This window comes from Pristis pectinata, chromosome 3, assembly GCF_009764475.1.
Source record: "Pristis pectinata isolate sPriPec2 chromosome 3, sPriPec2.1.pri, whole genome shotgun sequence".
Taxonomy (NCBI): Eukaryota; Metazoa; Chordata; class Chondrichthyes; order Rhinopristiformes; family Pristidae; genus Pristis; species Pristis pectinata.
Window position 1 is genome coordinate 45096033 of NC_067407.1, and position 26089 is coordinate 45122121.

Sequence of the window (26089 nt, forward strand, 5' to 3'; positions counted from 1 at the left end):
TATAAACTTGTAGCAACATGCTCCTCTTTTGAATGGACCTAAAAATAATAAGCATTAAAGGAGTTTGTTTTCATTTTGCTAGTTCTCATGAATGCTTTTAATGTATTTCTTCATTAGGCTAACACAAATCTTTTTCCAACTTTTATTTCTTCTGCAATACAATGAAAATATGAAGACATTCAAAACTAGTCATCAGCTCTAAACTTCAATGTGCTTGGAAATTTTAAGTTGGTATTTTAGATGTGACACAAGTATATGCCTTCGCTGTAAGATTGCACTTGAAAATGCACACCAAGTATATAAAATATTTGCATCATAACAACTGAAACTGATCACATTTGCAATGTACATGCACTGTTGTTTTACTTAACATAATTAATACACAGCTATGTTACTATCAATGCATATAAGTTGTGCACAAATGCAACTTTCGGTCACCTGCATTTTTTCTAGAAGACACCCTTGTCTTCATATCGTCCTCCATATCCTCCACCACCCTGGTCATCACAGTATCCACCACCACCCCGGTTACCACCGTACCCACCACCACCCTGGTTACCACCGTATCCACCACCACCCCGGTTACCACCGTACCCACCACCACCCCGGTTACCACCGTACCCACCACCACCCTGGTTACCACCGTACCCACCACCACCCCGGTTACCACCGTACCCACCACCATCCTGGTTACCACCATACCCACCACCACCCCGGTTACCACCGTATCCACCACCATCCTGGTTACCACCGTACCCACCGCCACCCCGGTTACCACCGTACCCACCACCACCACCCTGGTTATCACTATATCCACTGCCACTCTGGTTACCACCATACCCACCACCACTCCTGTTACTACCATATCCACCACCACCCTGATTATCACCATATCCACCACTACTCTGGTTACCACCGTACCCACCACCACCCCGGTTACCACCATATCCACCACCACCCCGGTTACCACCATATCCACCACCACCACTATGAGTATCATCACTATTATCACCACCACTCTGGTAGCCACTGTACCCTCCACCTCCACCTTGATAAGCACCATATCCTCCACTTCCACCTCTATTTTGGTAGCCACCGTATCCTCCACTTCCACCACCACTTTGGTAGTTGCGGTATCCACCACCCTGGTAGTTTCCACCACCACCTCCTCTCCCTCCTCCAAAATATCCAGAACTGTAACTGCTACGGGAGCCACTGTAACCATTTCCTCTTCCATAACCACCTCCTCCCCTATAACCTGAACCACGACCACTCCCTCTTCCACCAAATCCTTGATTGTCATAACGTGCCATCTTGGGAGGACGAGGACCATCACCAAATCTGTAGAAATAAAATTGTAAATTTCGTTAGTCAAATTAATAGCATGGAAAGATTATGAAAGCTAATGAGTTGGTAGGTAATTTTTCTAATTTATATTTTTCTATATCCACTCCAAGGTACACCATTCAATCACATCTCTAGGTTGCTTATAAACAAAAGTGCCACAAATAAGTTGTCATTGTACTGCCATTCTATTACTCATGTAGAAGCTCATCACAACCAAAAAATCCAAAAACCTAAACATTAGTTTAGCTCTCCTATTAACTTCTGCTTACAAATTCCACAATGTATTTACAACTTCAAATTAATTTTGCTAAATAAGCAACAAAGTTGGCTGCAACTTGAACTTAGGTTCTCAGTTCCTTGTAATTCCTTCCAATCAGTCCAACCAAAAACATTCAATCCGGAATTTCACTGGCACAGCTGGAGAAGACTCTTAACCACTCTATTTGATATTAATCCCAAGTGAAAACAGACTAACAAATCTCTGATGTTGAAATAACCAACATTTACCAAACACATTTTGTTAATTTTCAGGACAATTCAGGAACTATTTTATCAATTTGGGGATAGGGAAGTTCCAAATGACTTACTTTGTCCCCAGATCCTTCCCCCCCTCCCCCCCACAAAAAAATCCTTAATTTTCCTTCACTGCTTCATCTTCTAAAACTACTGACAAGCTAAATAATTGCAAAGCAAAAAACAAGCATTAGTGCCTGCCCAAGCAGCCACTTTTTAAATGGGAATGTTCGGACAGAAAAATGATAGGGTGTTTGAAGCACATGTAACAAGCTATGCCTGGTCCTTTTTTCATACAATGTCCACATACAGGAAGGCAAATACAGAAGTGCAACTTATCCAGCTTAAATGTACAGGTGAGAAAGGTTTATTTTGAACATATTACACAGTGCTCATGGAAGGTATTAGGGAAGATTCAGCTGCCTTCAATAAGGATGTCAGGACCACAAAGATGATTTGTTTTAGGATGTTACAATGGCGCAGCAGGTAGTGCTGCTGCCTTACTACTCAAGCGACCTGGGTTTGATCCTGTTCTTCGGTGCTGACTGTGTAGAATTTGCACAAAGTCCCTGTGAATGCATGGGTTTCTCTGGGTGCCCTACGTTCCTCCCACATCCGAAAGATATGCTGGTTGATAGGTTAACAGGCTAAATAGTGTGTGCATGGGTGGGAAGAAAATTGGGTAGAACTGATGGGAATGTGAAAGAAAATAGGTTGCAAGGAAGTAAATGAGGTATTGGGATTGTTCTGTGAGCCAGCATAAACTCAATGGCAAAAACACCTCTTGATAGATCATAAGAAAACTTGAGAAATAATACGAAAAAAAAATCACTGCTCATTATTTGGAGAGAAACATTACTGTGTCACATCAGATGTGTGAAAAATACTGGACAATACCGTTATTCCACCCTAGATGGAGTTTTCCCATGCTTCAAATGGTACAAGTAGGTAGGTGTGGTAAAGCCAGTTTGTGGGATGGGAGGGTTATTGCACCACCCCACTTGTGTGGACATTTGCATGCTAGTTGGTTGGTAAATAACATAAAGAGTGTCCCTCTTCGCACAGCTTTCTGAGAGCCTTTCTGAAAGCTTTATATTGAAGTACTAGAATTCATATCGATCAGACCATAAATTCTAATTTATGAGAGCACTGGAACTTCACATTACTGCACTCAATAAGTGTTCTGTAAACTTTAAATGTAGCTTACCTTGTGTGTGCCATAAGATTAATGCCTGCTGCCCCAGGTTTTGAAATATGCCGAATCACGTTCAGCAACCGCTCATGTGTGGGATCCAGTTGCCGTATGAATTCAGGATCCTTAGCAACTTCGACAACCAGTGCCTCCATTCCTGCACGCAAAGCAACAATTGCAGCTGCTGCGTAGTGTGGCATCTTCAACTTTATCCTACGAGGCAAAAATTATTATAAGAATTTAAAGTAACCAACACGAAACAGATCGAAATGGTATGGGTTGCCCTGCAGCTGCCATCCTGGAATCAATAACAGCCAAAAAATAAAATCATACAGCAGCAACTAACCACATGCATTGATTGATAGGAAACATCTCTTGCTGCAGAAACAAAGCTAGAGAACTACTGCTTTACAGCCTTTCTGAGGTGGCTAAACTACATGTAGGCTTTTTGAGTAAAACACAGTAAACAAATTAATAATGCTCTTATAATTTGCAATGTAACATTTTAGCATCTTCATCTAGTATCTCATTACATACTGGATAAGATTCAAAGCTCCACTTTATAATCACTGAATATAAATAGCTCAATACAGAGCAAACTGTACAAAAAAAAAGGCCCAGGTTATAGAAGTGAAAAATTGGTATCAAACCAAGGTAAAAGAGAGGCACAAGCAGGAAATGCAGTTAAATATATGGTGTAAATGGACTTTTAGAAGTTGTTTGATAAAGTACTACGTAATTGGCTTATCAAAAAATTTGAAGTCCATGGCAGAACAGGAGCAGTGGCAGCGTGGATAAAATATGGCCCAAGTAATTAAGAACAGAGTCTTGTGGCAAACAGCATTGTTTCGATGAGTGATTGGTACTATGACCACAACAAATTTTTAATGGATTCAGACAATATACATCGATATTAATTCTGAAATCTGCAAAAACATCGAACTTGAAAGTGTTGTGAACTGTGATGAGGATAGTAATTGACTTCAACAGACTGGTTAGTGGAACAGTTGGACACAGAACAAATAAAGCTTTATTTCAGAAAAATACAAACTATTTCATTTCCATGAGAAGAATGAGGACAGCCATTATACACCAAAGGGAACGATTCTAAGACACAGGAACAAAGAGATTTGGGAATATACATGCATAAATCAAAGAAAGTTAAAAGTAAATTGGGCAGATTAAGAAAGTGATTAAAAAGAGCATATGGGACCCTGGTAAAAGAAATGTGAGCAAAGAAATCAAAATGAACATTTATAAAACGTTGGTTTGGCTGCAAATGGTGCATTGTGTCCAGTTCTGGACAGTTTAAAAGAAGAGTTGAAGGCCTTGGAATGGGTACAGAGAGGATTTACAAAGTATGATTCCCAGGGATGAGCTACAAGGAGAGACTGGAGAAGATGGAGTTATTATCCTTGGAACAGAGGAAGCTGAGAGGGAGTCTAGTTGAGGTGTTTAAACATATGAAGGGTCTAGACAATACTTGGAGGGAAACTGTTTCAACTAATAGAGCATGAAATTGTTGGCAAAAGAGCTAAAAGTGACATGAAACACAACTTTAACACAGTGAGTGGCTTGAGTTAGGAATGCATTGCCAGGGGTAACAGTGGAAGCATATTCATTTATAGCATTCAAAAGAGAGCTGAATGAGTATTTGAAAGGAAAGAATTTGCAGGGCTATAGGGAGAGGACAGTGGAATGACTAGCTATAATGCTCTTATATAGAGCTGGTTAGGAACTTCAATGGCCTTCTTCCATGTTTTAACTGGCAATATACATATCTTAATCACAATACAAAAATCTGTCCTTATTCCAAGCTATGTTTTCTTATTTGTAATAAAAAGAATTAAGTTAACAGGAACGATCAATTCAATATCACCTTTCTGAGACAGAAAATACCCAAACAAGTGAGAGAAATACACATAATACTTCACCAATTTTTTCAGGAAACAACATATAGGCTATGTCACAATTTTAAAATTATTAATCACATAGTTCTTCGTCACACTCCTTCAATATAATTCAACACTACCAAATGTTATCTTCATCTTGTTGAATTATAGCAATTAGAAGAAAATTAAAAATTTGCAGATAATTTAAGTCAAAACCAAAGACAGAAAATACTGGAAACTCTAAGTCAAGAAGGAGAAACAGAGTTAACCGTTTGGGGAAACTGGGAGGGCTGTCTCAAGAACAAGTTAAAAAACAACCTGGCATTGTCTCACTGAAATTTATACCATCCATCTATGCCCTTAATGCCTTCTCCTGCGCAAAGGAATGCATGGGAATGCCATCACCTCTCCGCTGGATGCAATCCTATCTTGGAAAGGTTTCATCGTTGCTGGGTCTCAGTAATGGAACTCAATAACACAATTGGAGTAATTTCACCACTCAACTGAAGTTAGTAACTCGCCATCACCTCAAGGGCAACTGGGATGTGCAAAAAATATTGCTGAGATCTGCAGCAATGCTCATATCTTGAAAATAACTGGAAAAACTGTAAATAACATTCCTTCAAATAACAGGTTGAAATAATTCACTAACACCAATTTGATATTAATATTCAACTGAGATAAAACGAAAGGACTGTGAAGCTTCAAAGTTTCTTACCATTCATCCATCAAAATAATTTCACCACTTCCTGTCACCTTCTTCGAACCATAAAAGAGCAGCTGGAGTGGACTAACTAAAGTCATTGCCTTTGCGGATACAGCACGAGTTCGGATCTGGAGAAGAAATAATCAATTACTTACACCCAAGTAATTTGACAAATATGTTGATTTTTCCAAACTCATTTTTATTCAAAAACATTACCACAGTAAAACTGTTAAGAAATATCATTGTAGCTGAGTAACACTGCCCACAAATACTGTTTCTGGTGTAACAAATTAAGACCAGGTATTGAATGCACATCTTTACAGGCACTGTTTCAAGGTCCACTAACTTTTATGAGGCAGCAAGGAATTCCCAAATGTTGTTCTAAAACAATTAATTTTGATTACATTCTCTGCTTCTTCATTTTGGATTAGCTTGTACTTAACATTCATAGAATGTGTTTGGACTGCAGCATTCTTGGAAAGGCCAAGGAAGGAAAAGCCACTCAAGACGGAACTTTTGCATTAAACTACATAATTGGACCCAATTAAGCATGCAATTCAACTTGGCAAAGGATCAAAAAACCATTCTGACTTTAGTGTCTTAAGCTGAAAGGACTGAAATCAAATCAGGAAAACAATCTCCCCTGCGATGCTCAATTTAAAATAAACCTAACTTAAAATTTTATTCAATATGCATAGCAACCAGTTAATTACTTTTACTGAATTCAAAAATCTCTCAATCTAAGTGTTTAGCAGTTCCTGCACAGGACATCCTGTTGCACTTTAGTCAGTTGGCTCAATGGTTGAATTAATGTGTGCAAATTACTTCAGTCTTAACTGCTCTACATTCCCCGAGGATCACTGCATTCTCAGAGAAAAGGAGCTACTGTACATGATCATCAATCCATGCATATCAAATTGACCATTCCATACTCATTAAATTTAGCTTTTTGAATTATATTTTACCTCACTTTAACGTGAATCAGAATTAGGTAATAGCTGGGGATTGTGGTTAAAGAGAAAAGGTTGGAAAGGGGAGAACAAAGTAGAAATAAATACAGCTTCCAATGTGTTTTCAAGTTGTCTCAAATATTCACAAAAGGAACCATGAGGAATATGGCAGTAATGAATTTCAATGTAAAATTATGATCTGTGTCCAAAATAGCTATTCATCTTGCTCTGGACAATGAGAAGTGTGCAGCTGTATGTTACTCACCTTTTCCCCAAACACAAAGAATGGAGAAGGATATTTTGAATCTTGATTGCTGAAAGGACAATTGACAGAAGACTTATGGATAAGTGCATTACGCCCCTCTGTTGTTAATATTTTCCGTTTTTCCTTGTGGTAGCAGACATTGGGATACAGTCCAAAGCACAGAAGCGAAATAACCAGATCAAGATTGTTATCTGGTCCGGTATTGTTAAATACCTGTGTCATCAGACATTCTGTTCAGAAGGAAAGGGAGAAAACATTGATCAATATTCAAATCATACTTGTTTAAAAACCAAATATTCCATCCAAATTAATATCAAATCAAGAGACACATTAGCTGGCATGAACCAGGGTCAAAATCACAATATAAAGGGTCTGCCATTCAGGACCATGACGAAAAGAAATTTCTTCAGCCAGAGGGTAATGAACCTTGGCAGTTCACTTCAGAAGATTCACTTATTGAGCATATTCAAGAGGCAGATTTCTGAATACTAAGTGAATCAAGGAATGTAGAGCTCATATAAGAAAGTTGCACTGAGGTAGCCTGAAAGGATGATGTAAGAAGAGTTAATGGTTAAAAGGAAGCTTAAAAAATATCCAAAGGGAAAATATTGTTCTGCTGCAAGGGAAACAAAATGTAAGGCTCCCTCAATATTCTTTTAACATATTGGCATAAAATTAATAGAACAAACTGACACACCCTGAGTTTTAAGATTCAATGATTTCGGTAAGAATTAGCATTGTCTGATAGGGTGAAGGCGTTCACCCAGTGTTCACTGACAGTGCACTCTAGCAAGACTATTGTCTAAATAAAGCAAGAGACTGATTATTTCCACACAATGAGCAAATTAAATTATGTTATTATGCCTATGATTCCTGATTTTTTAAAAATTGTCTTTTGTAAGAGCACCAACTAGAATGAACAAACAACCCAGGAACAGTGTGCATGAACTGAAATGGACCTTTGTTTTTGATGTCAGAAGTAACAAGCTACATTTAATAGTTACATAAACAGGCATTACAATTTAGATTTTAAAAGATTAAAAAAATATAAATTTACCTTCAGGGAATCCAGAGTTGATGAGGATATCCTTCAGCTGAACCTTAGCTTCCCATGTCATCCGTAAAGTCGCCATGTTTAACCTTTTATGCTCACAAAATCTGATTTCTGCATCTTCCCCTCCCATTCTAGAAATCAAAAAATATAAATGCTCAAATGAAGTTAACTTTCCAGAATTACAACAATGCTGTACAAAAATGGAAATACAGTTTTGGTGATTATTTCCCTGCTCATTCACTGGCATACCTTGCATCATCCCAGGCCTGAAAAACTGAAAGTAGAGCCACATGATCTGAAAATCTTGTTCCTGAAAAATTCCTGTGCACGTAGCCAAGACGTTTGCCTTCATTAATAAAAGGCTCTGGAAAACAGGTAGCAGCAGATATGGTGCACACAGCATCACCAACACTGCAACAAATAAAAACAACTCACTGTAAGATTTTTCATTGATTTTCCAACTTCATTCATAACTGAAGACATTATAAAATATTGAATGACATAATTGCCACACTCGGAACATTCATAAGAATTCAAACAAAATAATAAGCATTTCAACAAGCAGAGGAGTAGGGAGTATTGAGGAGATAGGAAGGTTGAAGAGAGACCTAGACAGTTTAAGAGAATGGGCAAGGAAATGGCAGATGAGATTCAATGTTGAGAACTGTGCAGTTGTACACTTTGGAAGCAGAAATAAGCGGGCAGATTATTATCTAGAAGGAGTGAAAATTCAAAGTACGGAAGTACAAAGGGACTTGGGGGTACTTGTGCAGGATACCTTAAAGGTTAACCACCAGGTCGGATCGGTGGTTAAAAAAAGCGAATGCTATGTTGGCATTCATTTCGAGAGGTATAGCGTATAAAAGTAAGGAAGTGTTGATGAGGCTCTACGGGGCACTAGTGAGGCCTCATTTGGAATATTGTGCGCAGTTTTGGGCCCCACATCTTAGGAAGGATGTGCTGACGTTGGGGAGGGTTCAGAGGAGATTTACGAGGATGATTCCAGGAATGAAAGGGCTTACGTATGAGGAGCATTTGTCGGCTCCTGGACTGTACTCACTGGAGTACAGAAGAATGAGGGGGGACCTCATAGCGACATTTAAAATGTTGATAGGAAAGGACAGAGTAGATGTGGCTAGGCTGTTTCCCTTGGTGGGTGAGTCCAGGACCAGAGGGCACAATCTTAGAATTAGAGGGTACAGTTTCAAAACAGAGATGAGGAGAAATTTCTTTAGCCAGAGGGTGGTGAATTTGTGGAACTCCTTGCCACGTACAGCAGTGGAGGCCAGATCAGTGGGGGCGTTCAAGGAGGAGATAGATAGATATCTAAATAGTCAGGGTATCAAGGGATATGGGGAGAAGGCCGGAAATTGGGATTAGAATAGGTTTTTTTTGTTTCCCCCCCTCCATTCCCTATTTCTCATTTCTTTTTTCCCTTTTCCTTGGAGCAGACTCGATGGGCCGAATGGCCTGCTTCTGTTCCCTTGTCTTGTGATCTTGTGATTTCCCAACCTAATGCTTACCAAGCTGTATCACTAGTTCAATGCCAAACCCTTCATCCACAGATAATATTAAAATACAACAAACTCCAACTTCAAATTTAACTAATTTTTGTTGCAACCAAAGATGACTTGAATAGAAATTTATTTTGTAATTTATATCTCACATTTGGAGAATTTGAGGAATCGAGAAGTTATATCCCTGAATTTTCTTGACCTTACACAAAATACCTCAAAGAGGTTCTGTGCTCCCACGTAATCCTACCATTTTAAGGTTAATTTTTCTGTTGGAATTTTGGGCTCATAGCTTTGAACCCTGGATGCAAGCTAACTTGCCTCAAATCTTGTTCTCACAACACTTGCACCACCACCACCCACCAGCTCTCCTCTCTGCTAGCTGATAGGAGGCATAAAGCATTACATGGGCACGACAAACCAGTTTGCCCATGGGGGCTTCCCTCTGGCACGATTGAGCAGAGTTGGAGAACATCTGGCATTCAGCTTCTCATCTACCTTGCTGTGCATTAATGCCCAATAACTACACATTCATATTTAACTTTTGGCCATTTGGAGCATTTTGTTGCCCATCTGGAATTTGCATACAATTATGAAAGGAATCTTGAGAAATGTAAGCATGTTAGGACAATATCAAAAACCAATTTAATTCAAGATTATTGAATGAACAGAATAAAGGGTGCAGAGTGCATGATGTTATGCCTTTATATCTTGTCTAAAACTTTCTTTGAACTGACAATCTCACAATGAATAGAAATTAATTTAATGTGGAACCAGTGAACATACTACAGACACATGACCACAGTAATGTACAGATTAATGTAGCATTAAAAATGCCAGAACTCCGCATCATCAGTCATCGTTTCCACTTTGTGACAGCAAGAACTACGTAAACAGAAACTGATTATGTGTCAAAAATATAGCGAAGACTTGTATGTCAGGACTAAGACGACTTCATATTGTTTGGATCTGTCCTAAGATCTCAAAGCTGCACAAATAACTTTAACTTCTAGAAATTATTCAACTGTAAACTATTATGTAGGAATTTAGGTCAGTATGAGAGTTTTCCTTTCTCTTACAGATACCTGATAACATCTCAAAAAAACAGGCTTCCATTTGAATAACGTGAACCATAATGAAAGCAAAATAAATTTGCAATCTATGAACAAAGAAGCCACCTATTAATACACAGCAGAGTTTTGTTTCAATCACCAGTTCCATGGCTCCTCATATGGCACAATGGATGCATGCAACAGGATAAGTGCTGTTCTTCACAGAAATATGCACAAAGTGTTCCAAATTCCAAATCCTGGGACCAAAGAAGTACTACGTTGCATTTTATTGAATACAGTCTTTTGTAATCACTGCTATGACTTACTGGAAAATGCAGCCCATAATCATCATTTTGCCTAGACGTGGTTCAATAGGAAGTCGAGCCAAGATGCGGCCCAGTGGAGTCAGCTCATCATTGGTATCCAAAGCATCAAGTTCTGAGAAAGGGAATAAATTTTATTAAAATCACATTGATATTACGTGTGAACAAACCGCATTTGGTGTCCAGGCATCATAGATATGATCTGAGAACAATTTCTCTGCTGGGAAGAGATTTGTAGGGCAACGAACCAGCAACATGCTGTCACTTGCAGATTTACAAAATCATTTTTTCTACAGAATCCACTCTTCCCTGCCCCCCCCCCACCCCACACAAACAGGTTCAGATTTTTGAAACATTAAGTACAAAATTAGAAACTTGCTCCTGATATGTATACAGGATGCCTCTCAGGTTGGAATAATCTAAACAAGAGGGCACAATGACATAGCAAATGGACCTTCTGCCACACAACTCCAGCATCCCAGCTTGGATCCTGACATCAGAGAAACAAAGGACTGCAGATGCTGGAATCTAGATGAAAAAACAATAAAATGCTGGAAGTCAGCAGGTCAGGCAGCATCCGTGGAGTAAAGCAGACAGTCAACGTTGGGTCAGGACCCTTCATCAGGACAGATCCTGAACAAGGGTCCTGACCCAACATTGACCATCTGCTTTTCTCCACAGATGCTGCCTGACCTGCTGAGTCCCTCCAGCATCTTATTGCTTTTTGATTCTGACATCAGGTGCAGTCTGTGTAAAGTTTGCACATTCTCCCGTGACATGGAGTTTCCCCAGATGCTCTGTTATGGACTAGGTTACTATTGGTGAATGTCCCTTTAAGATAGAGCTGTGTGTGTGTGTGTGTGTGTGTGTGTGTGTGTGTGTGTGTGTGTTGGCGTGGTTACGACAACAGAAGATAAAGGACGTAATGACGTTTTTGAAGCCAGAGTCAGTCAGAGAGAAGAGAGAGAGACAGCAGCCTGCTAGTCTCTATCAATGGATGAAAAACAATAACTGTGCCTGTCACTACAATCCACGTATGGATTTTTGGAGTAATCCAGTGGAGTCCACTTTGTCATTAACCTGTAGAGGGAAACAGGTATTTGTGTGGACGGCCACGTCTCGGATGCTTTTTGGGGTGGCAGATACTTTGGAACAAAGCAGTGGAGTTCACTTTGTTGTTGACCTGCAGAAGGAAACAGGTATTTGTGTGGATGGACACGATTTGAGAGCCTCTCGGGGTGAGGAAGATGCAGTGGAGTCGTCACTGCTGAATAGATACTGAGGTGTCGTGTGGGTTCCATCGTGGAACATTTGGATTTCGTAATTACTCTATTTTCTCTCTGCATCTACGTTTTGTCTTCAGTCAACGGTGGTTGTTGAAGAAGCCTTTGATCACATTTCACCTTATGGCTTGCTGAACTGAACTTTGAGAATCATTCCTGGACTTGGAGTTTGGGAGTTTGCCACACACACACTACCAGTTTAGTTTTGGGGTTAATGTTTAAGATTTAACATTTTTACTTCTAACATTCTAACATTTTTACTTTTATTTTTCTTATTATCATAAGTAATTATTAATAAAGTAGTTTTTAACACTTATACATGACTCGGTGTATTTCTTTTGTTGCTGGTTCGTAACAGCTCCAATTTCCTCCTATATCCTAAATAACCTAACTGTCCACTATAAAATTACCACTATTGTAGGTGGGAGCAGGAGAATCAGAGGGGACTTTATGGGCATGTGAGAGAGAATAGGTTACAAGTAAATGTGGGAGAAACAGAACTGATGGGAATGCTCTGAGAGCTGGTACAACCTAAATGGGCCAAATGGCTTCCTCCTCTGTCATAGGGGATACAATTAAAGTGATCACAAAAATAAAAAAGGTATCTTAACACATCTGTATTAGAATTAGTCATACTTCATAAGCGTCAATCAAGCTTTCATAAAAATTCCATGAAGGACTTCTGTACTTTGCTGCATTATTGCCATGACACAAAAGCCACCTGGCCCCTCAAGCCTGCCCTGCCATTCAATATAGTCAAGGCTGATCTGCCCTTGGTCACAATTCTTCTTCTGCACCAGTTCCATAAAGCCCTCAATCATTCAAAAATTTATCTATCTCCTCTTTAAACACCTCCAAACTTCTAGTTTCCATAGCCCTCTAAGGAAGAGAAATCCAGAGATTCACCACACTTTGCAAGAAATTCCTACAGCCCTCAATTTTGAAGGACAAGCATTATCTGGTAACTCTCTCACTTGTAAAGAAATATCTCAACATTGGGCATGGCCCCTCAGGATCTTTTTATGTTTCAAAAAGGTCACCCTCATTCTTCTAAACTGCAAAGAATGCAACTATCTGTGGCAATAACAACGCTCTCATCCCAGAATTTAGTGCAGTGAGTTTCGTCTGGACTGACTCCAATGCAATTATACCTTTTCTTAAATAAGGCGACCAAACTTGAATGGTGTACTCCAGGTGTAACCTCACCAACACCCTGTCCAATTATAACAATACTTATCTATTCCTAAACTCCAATCAACTTGTCATAGATATGCTATTTACCTTCCAAACTACTTGCTGCACCTGTATGCACAACACTTCGATCCCTCTGTACTAGTGTCTCTCCATCTCGATAATGCTCTGCCTTTTGATTTTTCCTGCGTGACCTCACAATTGTCCACATTAAACTCCATTTGCCAAGTTTTCCTACATACACTCACCCTGTCTATATTTTGTTGCAGAATCCAAATATCCCCATTGTAGCATGCCCCGACCTATTTTTACTGCATCAATAAACTTAGAATCCTTACAAAGACCCTTTCCTCTAAGTTGTGAACACTGGGGAGGTGATGGCACAGTGGTATTAACACTGGATTAGTAATCTAGATACCCAGTGCAAAGTTCTGGGGACCTGGGTTCGAATCCCACCACAGCAGATAGTGATACATTTTCAAATTCTGGGATTAAAATGTCAAGTGATGACCATGAAAACCATTGTCAATTGTTGTAAAGACCTATCTGGTTCACTAATGTCCTAGAGGGAAGGGAAATCTGCCATCCTTACACGGTCTGGCCTACACGCAACTTCAGACCCACAGCAATGTGGTTGACTCTTAACTGTCCTCTGAAAAGGTCTAGTAAGTCATTCAGTTGTAACTACTAAAAAGCCACAAGGAGATAAAACTGGACAGATCACCTAGAATCGACCTGGGCACCGGAATTGTAACAGTAAAAATTGACCTGTCAACCCTGTAAAGTTCTCCTTATCAACATCTGAGGGCTTGTGCCAAAATTGCAAGAGCTGTCTCACAGACTAGACAATGATAGTCATACAGAATCATACCTTACGGTCAATGTCCAGACGCCATCCATGGGTATGTCCTGTCCCACCAGCAGGATAAACCCAGCAGAGGCAGTGCAGCCAGGAGGGAACTGCCCTGGGAGTCCTCCACAATGATTCTAAATCCCATGAACTCTCACTGCATTAGGTTAAACTTGGGCAAGGAAACCTTCTGCTGTCTACCACCTACCTTCCCCCCTTTGCTGATGAATCAGTGCCACTCCACGTAGAACACCACTTGGAGAAAGCACTGAGAATGACAAAGGTGTGGAATGTACTCTGGGTGGGGGACGCAACATCCACAAGAGTGGCTCAGTAGCATCTACTACTGACTGAGCAAGAAAAGGCATTACTGCTAGATTGGGTCTGCGCAGGTGGTGAGGGAACAAGCATGAGGGAAAAACCTACATGATCTCGTTCTCACCAATGTACCTGATGCAGATGGATCTGTCCATGGCAGTATCGGTAGGAGTGACCACGGTACAGTCCTTGTGGATACGAAATCCCATCTTCACAGTGAAAATCCACATCATCGTATCATGTGACACGATCATGCACTAAATGGGGCAGACCATGAACAGATCTAGCAGCTCAGGACTGGGCAAATTGAGACACTGTAGGCAATTAGCAGCAGCAGCAGAGCTAAACTCAACCACAATCAACAACCTCATGGCTCAGCATAATCCCTGCTCTACCATCAAACCAGGGGATCAACCTTGCTTCAATGAAGAGTGCAAGAAGGTATGCCAGGAGCAGCACCAGGCATACCTCAGAATGAGAAATAAACCTGGTGAAGCTACAAGACAGGACTACCTGCGTGCCAATCAACATAAACAGCACGTAATAGACAAAGAGATCCCACAACCAATGGATCAGATCTAAGCTTTGCAGTCCTGCCACATCCAGTTCCAAATGATGGTAGACAATTCAACAACTTACTGGAAGAGCAGGCTCCACAAGTATCTCCATTCTCAACGATGGGGGAGCCCAGACCATCAGTGCAAAAGAGAAAGTTGAAGCATTTGCAAGAATCTTCATCCAGATCAACTTTGATTGATCTTAATCTCCTCCAGCAGGATCTCCAGCATGGTGGGTACCAGCCTTCATCCAATTTGATTCACTTCATGTGAAACCGCTAAAGGTATTGCAAACTGCAAACTTTATGGGCCCTGACAACATTCCAGCAATACTACTGAACTTGCCGAGCACTTGGCCGAGCTCTTTCAGTACTGCGACAACTACTTGACAATGTGGAAAATTGCCCAGGTATGACCTGTCCACAAGAAGCAGGACAAATCCAACCCGGCCAATTACTGCCCCATTAGTCCACTCTCAATCATCAAAGTGATGGAAGGGATAATCAATGGTGCTATCAAGCAGCAAAAACCTGCTCACAGAAGCTCAGTTTGGGTTCCACCAAAGCCACTCAACCCCTGACCTCATTACACCTTGGACAAAAGAGCTGAACTCCAGATGTGAAGTGAAAGTAACTGCCTTTGACATCAAGGCAGCATTTGATCGGGAATGTAATCAAGAAACCCTGGCGAAACTAGAGTCAATGGGAATCGGGGGTAAACCCTCCACTGGCTGGAATCACACCAAGCACAAAGGAAGATGGCTGTGGTGAGTGGAGGTCAATCTCAGCCATGAGACATCTCTGCAGGAGTTCCTCAGGGTAGGGTCCTGAGCCCAACCACTTTCAGCTGCTTCATCAATGACCTTCCTTCAATTGCAAGGTCAGAAGTAGGGATGTTCTCTGATGATTGCACAATCCTCAGATAATGAAGTAGTCCATAACTTAATGCAGCAAGAGCTGGACAATATCCAGGCTTGGGCTGCTAGGTGGCAAGTAACATTTGCGTCACACAAGTGCCGGACAATAACAATATCCAACAAGAGAAAATCCAGCCTTCACCCCCTGACATTCAGTTTTTACCATTACCATCACTGAATCCCCCACTATTAATTTCCTGGGGGTTACCATTGATCAGAAGCTGGAGTAGCCATATACACAATGTGGCTACAAGGGCAGGTCAGAGGTTCGGAATCCTGTAGTAACTCACCTCCTAACTCTCCAAAGCCTGTCACCATCCACAAGGCTCAAGTCAGCAGTGGATGGAATATTCTCCATTTGCCTAGATAAGTAGTTTCAAGAACACTCAAGAAGGTCTATACCATATAAGATGTAGCAGCCGACTTCATAGGCACCCCATCCAAAACCATTCACTCACTCCACTACTGATGTACAGTAGCAGCAGTTAGTTCCATCTACAAGATGCACTGCAGCAACTCATCAAGATTCCTTAGACAGCACCTTCCAAACCCAGGACCTCTACCAGCTAGGAGAACATGGGCAGCAAATGCATGGGGACACCACCAACTGGAAGTTGCACTCCAACACACCATCCAGACATGGAAATATATCGCCATTCCTTCACTATTTCTGGGTCAAAATCCTGGGACTCTCTCCCTAACTGGATTGTGGGTATACCCACACTTCAAGGATTGCAATAGTTCAAGGTGGCAGTTCGCCACAACCTTCTCCAGGGCAAATAGGGATGGGCAATTAAACGCTGGCTCAGCCTGTAAAACCCACATCTGTTGAATAATATAAAAAAAGTGGTAAATATTTTAGAACCAAAAACTGATCTTCATGGCATTCCACTAATTACATCCATCCAGCCTGAAAACAATTTATTCTGACTCTGTTTTCTCAATGATTTCTGTCTTCAGTGCACATTAACATGCACCCCCCCACCCCCACCACAATATGGTGAGCTCATCTTGTGCACCAGCCTTTTGTGTTGCACCTTATCAAATGCCGTCTGAAAACCCAAAAACACTACATCTACACATTTTCCTCTATTTACTGACTGCTTGTTACATCGTGAATAAACTCTAGCAAATTAGTCAAACATGGATTTCCTTTCAAAAAAAACCATGTTGACTTGGTTTGATTGCAATAAGTTTCTCTAAATGAATAGCTAGTTTCTTCCAGAATTTTCACAACAGATAGTTAATTGGCCTACTGTTTCCCTCTTGAACAAAGCCATCACAATAGTTTCCTAATACAAAGATATACTTCCGGAAATCAGCAAATTTTGAAAAACTTCAACCAATTACTGTGTTAAATCTGCAGCCACATCCTTCAGAACCCTTGGAATAATACAAGCCCATCACTGTTTCCAATATCTTGAACCTCATGATAGGGATTAGAATCATAGAGAGATGTAGCGTGGAAGCAGGCCCTTCCACCTACCGAGCCCATGCTAATCATCAAGCATCCATTTTTACATCAATCCTGCTCTCACCCATCTTACTCCCATCAACCTCCTAACTCAAAGATTCTGCCGCTAATCTACACACTATGAGCAATTTAAAGTAGCTAATTAATCTACCAACCCATGCCTTTGGGACATGGGTTGCTACAACTTCTTCCATTCTATTTGAAACCAACTCATCTTTTATCTGTGGGATGTTCCCAGTGTCCTCACTAATAAAAAATGATGCAAAACTGATTTAAGTTAACTGCCTTTTCCTTGTTCCCAGCATTAATTCCCTCATCTTGCCCTCCAGTGATCTCACACTAACCTAAGCCACTCTATTCCTCTTTTATATGTCCATAGAAGCTCCTGCTGATAATGACTTGCCAGTTCTCTCTTGTAATCAATTTCTCCCACCTTTTGCTAATGGCTCCTGAAATATCCCCAGTCTTCTGGTCTATTACTAGCTTCGGCCACTTAGCATTCTCTAGTTTTTGACTTAATATTTTCCTTGACCTCTTCAGTTAACTATGGATGGTTCATCTTTCCCATTTCGTCCCCCTTTCTAATTAGGATATATTACTAACTTGAATTATGGTGAAAGACTGAAGAACACTATAGTTTGGTTGCATGAAAAATTAAATCAGTGTTAAGATTAATCCAACTGCTTCATTAATTTAAATTCCAATGCTTCAATATGACTACCTGGGTGTTAACATCTCAGAGAATCTATCTTGGGCTCAACACATTGATACAATCACGAAGAAGGCACGCCAGCGGCTATGCTTCATTAGGAGTTTGAGGAGATTTGGTATGTCACCAAAGACTCTTGCAAATTTCTAAAGGTATACAGTGGAGAGCATTCCGACAGGTTGCATCACTGCCTGCTATGGAGGCTCCAATATGCAAGATCGAAAGAGGCTGTAGAAGGTTGTAGACTCAGCCAGCTCAATCAAGGGAACAACCCTCCCCACATCGAGGACATCTTCAAGATACAGTGCTTCAAGAAGGCAGCATCCATCATTAAGGACCCTCACCATCCAGGACATGCCCTCTTCTCATTACTACCATCGGGGAGGAGATACAGGAGCCTGAAGACCCACAGTCAACGTTTTAGATTTTTCCCCTCTACCATTAGCTTTCTGAATGGTCCATGAACCCATGGATACTACCGCATTATTCCTTTCATGCACCATCTATTTATTTTTGCAACTTAGCTTGCACTGTACTGTTGCCGCAAAACAACAAATTTCACAACATATGTCAGTGAAAATAAACCTGATTCTGATGACTTAAGATAGAATGGAATCTCACAATACACACCACAATGGGAGTGTATATATCTAAATTTCTTTCAAACATTTCCTATTCAAATTAGCATAACCTTTAAATAAAATTCTTCAGTAATTTAGTGCAAGGTAGTTTCGCCCTTTCGGGACTTTACAATTTATCAATTTTTTGTTAATCTATAAAGTAGCCGAGTGATCATGTAATCAGGATTCACCTCTCAAAGTGTGCTCTGCCTCAATAACTGCATCCAGTGGTGGGGGTTCAATAGCTTTAGCCAAAAATGGTCCAATTCCTCCCAGACGAAGAAGTTTGATGCTCAGAGCCACTTCATGAAGAGGTGTGCGGAATATCTCAGGAGTCATGTGGGTCTCAAGTCTGAGAGTAGATGAAGTTAGATTGTTGATGAAACACCACCAAAATCAAACATTATCCAGAAATGTATCTTTTCCACAACAATTTTATAACTAACTGCAAATTTTAAACCAATTTCAACCATTTTAAAATTTGATTACAAGACAAACTACTTACAAATGGATCTGCTCATGCTGCACCTTAAAGGTCTACTATTTCATTCATACCTCTCAAATCGTGCCCTGCTACAGAGATGGAAGCAGAAGCCAGGTCGGACACGACCTGCTCTACCCCGTCGCTGCTCCAAATTGGTCTTGGAAGCCCACACTGTGGCGTAATTGGTCATGTTGTTGTGAGATGTAAACAGCTTCATCTTCTGTCTAAAAAGTACATTCAAATAAAGTGTAGAGCTCAACAGTTAACCAATTCAAACTTGTTAATGAAATGAGATTTCTGAATATTTATTTTAGTAGGCCACAGGCACAAGGCCATATTGATTCCTTGAGCAATAAAATTAAGTTGCATAAACAATTGAACAAATCAAATCATTGATCAACTAATTATAAATTCTTCACAAATTAAAAAAAAATGTCTATCCAACACACCAACTTTAAATATGTATTAAAAGTTCTGGTGGGCCACAGCTATTGGTAAAACTTAATGCTAAATTATGGTTTTGTTCAGGGTAAGCTCCCTTCTATTGAAGTACTGGGCCATTGAAAGAGAGATCCATACTGCAGCTGATGTTCTTTGGTGGTATTCTGGCAGGATGGGGGTAGAGATTAAGTCCTAATCTCCTTGGAATAAGCAGTTTAACTGTCTGAAGTAACATTTCTTGACCTTTGGGTGCCAAGACAGAGGTTCTATCACAGTCAATGTAAAGAAAATTACTCTGGATATTGTCTTTCATGAACTATCGCTTTCTGAAGACTTTTCCCTCTACCCTGACTTTCTGCCAAAATATTTTCCACAATATCCAAAATGATTTTCTCCACACTCCTGTCTAGACCAATACCTTATATTTGCATCCCATTACAAAATGAGGGATCAATCATTCAGGACAGATGGAAAAAAAAATTTCCTGACCCATAGGGCACTGAATCTTTGGATTTCTTTACCCAAGAGGGCTAAGGAGGCTCAGTACCCAAGTATATCCAAGACAGAGATCAGAAAGTGTTAGAGAATCATGGGATACAAGGTTAGTGCAGGTAAGCAGAACTGAGGAAAGAAATCAGCTACAATCTTACTGAAAAACAGAGCAGGCTCAAGCGGCTGAAAAGCTTGCTCCTTCTTCTATTTATTATGATTTTATGTGCTAGTTAGAAAAATCCAGATATTCATTGTTAGCTGGCCAATATCTGTCTCCTCCAAAAACATGGCCATTAATTTCTTATTGTTGGCTGCAATGCACAAACTAGATAATGTATTTGCTTTTCAAAAATCATTTAGTATTTTGCAAAAGTCATCCCAGAATCAGTATGGGGAAATTCTGAAATATTAAAGTTGTTATATACATATGAGCTTGAGCATTATATTCATTTAATAATTGTAAATCCACATTTTGCTTAAAAATCAAGGTGTTTAAGTGATCACTTACTTGCATGAATCAATGACATAAACCACATCATTAATGGTAATACTGGTTTCTGCAATGTTTGTGGCCAAAATGACCTGGTGGTAAAGAATTAAAACAGGGATCATTGCTCATATACTCAATTATTATCACAGAATTCCACATTGCTGAACATTTCTTGCAAAGATGGTGCCCAAACTTCATCTACCTTGCAGATTTTAGCCATAACAATCTGCTCTGGCTACTCTCAAAATACAAAGTGTGTTTGCAAAACATGGAGCAGGCGTTGTATCCTTCCTTTCTTATCCCATTTCACCTCCTCTATGATCCAAGTCTTTTTCAAATTTGCAGTTATACTCTAAATGTAACATTGTCGACCAATTTAGTAAATTTAATTTCTGCTTTAAATTCACTCTCAGATCTAAATTAGAGTTCACAATCTAACCTTTCTGACTCCTGGTGGTACAGGATCAAACACCCTGCGCTGTTCCTCCCTTGGAATCTGCGAATGTAATGGCAGAATTCTGTATCTATGGCTTCCTGTTAAGGAAAAGAAAGGTTTCAGTGCTTCAATAAAATAATTCAATACTCCTCAATAAAAACATATTCTAACATTAAAAGGAACTGTTCTGTAAAACGCTTAAGTATAGTAACTTCAGTTCTCTTAATATTAAGATTTTGTAGTTTACATATACAGTTTAAATATTCACCCAATAATTGAAGACCAAGTTAAAACTTGGAAACTTATTTAATGTTACAATGGTGTACAGGTTACAGTACCAGACGATCAATTTACACAAGCATATTCTTGTGCTGTGAAATTCAATGATTCTAACATCAAAAACTGCCAAAAAATATAAAATTGATTCAACAAATTAAGTCATGGGGATGTGGGAGATGGGCAGTCACATACTCAATTGCCCTTCCGTACAGGTAAACTGGAAGATCCTGGTCATTTTTGGGTACCTTAAGTGAGGTACTATGGACTTGTTGGCAATACTGCACTGGATTTAAGGGGGTGAAACATGACCTATAAGTTCTATCCTAATCACTATCCACCTGGAAGAATGCAACGTGGCAGGCCATCAGTTATCCCTTAATTTGCATTCCTAAAACATATTATCTGTTTATCAACACTATGTTGCTGGTGGGAATTTACTGTGCAGAGATTAACTGCTGAATTTTCTGCAACAGTACACCTCAAATAGTACTTGGCTGTTGTAAAGTGCTTTGGAACGGCCTGAGACTATGACATGCACTTTGAAATGTTACTTACTTTTACCATTCTGGGTCAGAGCAGCATTGTTGCTCAGATTGCATTTGAAAACATATGATTCTTCGGCACGGACATTTGAAAAGCATTTTCCACTCCCAATTGCCAAAATGACTACCCAGACCAGGTATGGCCCAGGTTTGTTCTCTTATCCCTCATGTTAGCTGATCTTGCTTCAGATACAATGTATTTTATTATTATTTATTTATGGGATCTATTGCCCATCTCTACTTGATCTTATGACTAAATGTCCTTGAGAAGTGGTAGCGAGCTTCCTCCTTAATCCAGTACAAGCTTTCTGATGAAGGTAATCTGAAAAGTGCTGTCGGGTTGGAAGTTTCAGGGATAGATATGGTACTGAAGAAGGACCAGGGATATATTTCCAAGTTAGTATGGTGTGCAACTTGGAGGGGAGCCTGCAACTGGCAGTGTTTGCATGCACCTGAAGATGTCACTATTGGCTTCAATGCCCGACAGATTTAAGGTGAAAGTCATCTGAGATTCCTGTTCGAATCACGATCCAGCAAGAAGAATGTGACAATCTGCGAACACTCATACAATTTCACAAGGGTTTGAATCTGGGAATGGAAGAGTATAATAAATGGGAGTAAACATCAAAAAAAAAGTAAGAAACTGCCTCAATAAAATAAAAGAAAAACTGAGACACATTAAACCTGGGAATATAATGGAAGTAATCTTTACCTAAAACCCTGAAAGTTTCTTTATGTTTAATCAGTAGGAACTTAGAAGAAAGTTAAGTCTTTCTTATGTGTGATACAAGAAAGGGAGCAAGATGATTCAAATAAACAACTCTCTCCTATCTGGCAAATTGAGATACTATGGACAATAAGAAAACAACAATTACTCCCAAACCACGTGTCATAAAAGTGCGAATGAAAATGAAAAGCAATACTTTGAGATCAGCAAAATAAACTAGAGAAAATAGGTTGCATAATAGTAAGACAAACACAAACCAAAGTAAGAATTCATTTCCAGATGTCTTTGCATGGCAAAAATCAAGTTCCATCCAGGCAAGAAAACAAGAACTGCCCCATCGACATCCAATGTTTCAATATACTTGAGTAACGCTTCTATCAGTTCAAATGGAGTCTCCTTTTCACTCATCTGCGCCATAGCACGTTTGGTTTCTGGCCCATAATCATCACCACAAATGTTGTTGCAGTTAACCTGTAACAATGCAGACATTATTACAATTCAACAAACCTGACTACAAAATGATCAAACATTCATTATTTCAGACTAGATCCACATCCAGTGATCTGTTCATGTCATTGGTACACTGCGTCTCGAAGTAAAATCACCATCAACTTCCCATTAAATGCAGCTCTTCATTACAGTTCAAATTTCATTAACGTGTTTCGTCAGCAATCTAACCACAATTATCACGTCAGCCAGGGAGCTTTGTTTCTTTAGCCCAACGCCCACCTGGCTATAACACTAATACTCTAGAGAGAACTCATTGTGCTCAGCAGAGCAATAACCTTTTTACCACTGCCCCTGATCTGAATAGGTCAGGTGCTCTTCAGATAAATTAACCGAATCTTCAGGTAGTCCTAGCTGCTGTATATAATATTGAGAGCCATACTGCTTGAGAGTTCACCTGATACTAAAATTAAGCTGGCTTTTTTTTACATGGACAAATCAAAATTATAACAGCGAATAGATTCAAAGAACTGTATCATGTAATTTGGTTTTAATCCTACAAACCTTGTTCAATCTTTAAACAAAATATGGAAATCTATCTACTGTTTTTAGAGAACATTGTGGAGTTTGATCTTGAAAGCTTAAATATCCCCAATGAAATTCCAGATCTGTTTATACCTCCTCATCATCACCACCACCTTCCTCATCTTTGTCTTTTTTCTTCTTGTCTCTCGGAGGAGGAACAAACTGAGTCATCTGGATACAGTCTTCTAAGAAATATTCTGGAAAGAAGCAACAATGATTCTTGAAATACTAATTTCAAGGCAGAATGACCACACACTTGCAAAGTAATTTGAAATCCAAAAAGGCAGGCAATGGTAAAAATCTGAAAGTGAGGTTTAGGCTGATTGAATTCAAATACAGACAATCCTATAATTCTTAAATTTTATCAATGAGGATAACCTTCCATGAGAGAATCTTATAAAACTTGTGCATAATACGAAATAAATGATTGCACAACAGAACTTTAAAAAGATATGGTTATTATCTTTTACCAAATGAGTAAAGCTATTTCTGATAAGCATTCAGCATCAAAGCAGGACCATACTGTAGAGGTCTGCTCAACTATATAATTAAAAGTATACATGCACCCATCCTGACCCAATATCAGCAGCTGGAAAAATGTTGTAACCTATAATGAAAGATGTAATAACATAACACCTTGAAATGAGTAGTAAGATTAAGCAGTCAACACTGATTTACAAAATAATCCACTGAGGTTCTTTGAGGATGTGATGAGTAGAATAGTTAAGGGAGAACAAGTGAATGTAGTGTTTTTTGATTTTTTGAAGGCTTTGATAAAGTCCCACAGAGGAAGAAGGTCACCAAGATTAGAGCACATGGAATTATGGATAATATACTGATATGGATTGAGAATTGGTTATCAGACAAAAAGCAGAGTGGAAATTAACAGATCCTCCTCAGGCTGCCAGTCTGCAAGGAGTAGGTATTGTAAGGATCAGTGCTTGTCTGCTACTATTCACAATATATATCTGGATGTTAAGGAAATCAAGGGATATGATGATATTGCAGGAAATGACAGAGAGGTAGATGATCAGCCATAAGTTTGATTAATGATGGAGCAGATTTAAAGCATGGAATCTCGTATTTCTTACATTCCAATGGAAGTCACAAGCTTGCTCTAAGTGCTGCCCTTGCAAAGGAGAATGAGAAGTATTCAGCTCTACTGAAATAGGGAGTGATGGTGACTTTGCTTATGTGATTGAGCATAACAGACAGGGTAATGTCATAAGTATTTCCAGCTCCAGCCTTTAAAAACCAGATGCACAGAATCCATTCATCACTTTGGCAGCCATTGGAAACATAGAAAATAAGAATTGGAATAGGCCATTCGGTCTTTTAGGCTTAAAGGATTATATACACTGCACACACTCCTGTTTCTCATAACCAAAGCCAATCTGTTCCTGATCCAAGTATTTAGAACCTGTTCAAGATCCAACCCAACAAATCAGATAGCTGTAACAATTTTAACTATGCTACTAAAATGTGTGAAATTTTTAAAGTGATCGATAAGGGGGTGTCTAAAACCCAGAATCAGAGTCTTATAATAAGAGGTCAGCCAATTAGGGCCAAGTTGAGAAGCTAACCCATTTTCTCATAAAGTTCTCTTTAAATTATTAAACATATCTCTCTGTTAACTAAAATAACATGCACAATTAGGATGTGACTTAAATTATAAATAAACTATAAAAAAGTACAAAATTGCAGCAATTCTTATATACCTTGAACAGGGAATGTTCTTCCATGCACTTCGATTATTGGACAGTTAAAAAAGTACTCTCTGAACATGGTAGTGTCAATGGTGGCAGACATGAGAATAACATGGATATCAGGGTATGTCTGGACAACATCACGTAAAACCACAAGAAGAAAATCAGTCTGGAAAAGAATTATGGATAATTTTGATTTACTCTAACGAACAGTTCAATATAAAGGCTTCTAAATTTTGAGAAAGAATCACTGAATACATTATGTGTATAATACTGAACCTGTGTTGAGGCGGACATTGGGCACACTCAGAAACAGATATTGGGCACACTTATTTCTGCCCCGTGAGGAATACAGAGGGAAAATGTTAAACTATTTATGAAAGTGTCTGCAATCAAGTCATAATCACTTATGAAGTCTTGAAATTCAATCCACAAATAAATTCCAAACAACTGTCGAGTGAAAATGGATTTGGGCAGTTCAGCTTCATATTAAGACCAATTTCTCACTGACTATGTCTTAAAGACAAAATGCTTGTGGTTTATACACTTTGACAAAGAAAATTTGTATAATGTAGAACAACAATCTCTATTATCCACATTACTGTGGAGATTGACGGATGATTGACAGAGCCCAGATTTTGATATTGCGCATATTCGAACATAACATAATGTAGATTTACAAAAAAAATTAGCATCAACATTAAAGTGCTTTTCAGGCTGTGACGGAAATTTAT

The 26089-nt window shown here is 39.4% G+C and overlaps 1 protein-coding gene across 2 annotated transcripts in view; it reads right to left on the reverse strand.

Moving 5' to 3' along the window:
- The window catches only part of dhx9 (DEAH (Asp-Glu-Ala-His) box helicase 9), a 65729-nt gene continuing 39640 nt past the window's right edge, over positions 1-26089 (reverse strand). The window contains exons 10-23 of one of the 2 annotated variants that reach the window (XM_052013047.1): positions 25368-25524; positions 23743-23846; positions 22875-23088; positions 21073-21167; positions 20652-20725; positions 19282-19434; positions 18918-19078; positions 10812-10923; positions 8169-8330; positions 7923-8050; positions 6866-7095; positions 5663-5778; positions 3068-3265; positions 1-1341 (exon numbers count right to left, since the gene is read on the reverse strand). In XM_052013047.1, the coding sequence (XP_051869007.1) occupies positions 450-1341; positions 3068-3265; positions 5663-5778; positions 6866-7095; positions 7923-8050; positions 8169-8330; positions 10812-10923; positions 18918-19078; positions 19282-19434; positions 20652-20725; positions 21073-21167; positions 22875-23088; positions 23743-23846; positions 25368-25524 (2796 nt within the window). In that variant the 3' untranslated portion in view covers positions 1-449. The remainder of the gene's footprint in view (positions 1342-3067; positions 3266-5662; positions 5779-6865; positions 7096-7922; positions 8051-8168; positions 8331-10811; positions 10924-18917; positions 19079-19281; positions 19435-20651; positions 20726-21072; positions 21168-22874; positions 23089-23742; positions 23847-25367; positions 25525-26089) is intronic. The other variant, XM_052013046.1, reaches the window with a different exon arrangement.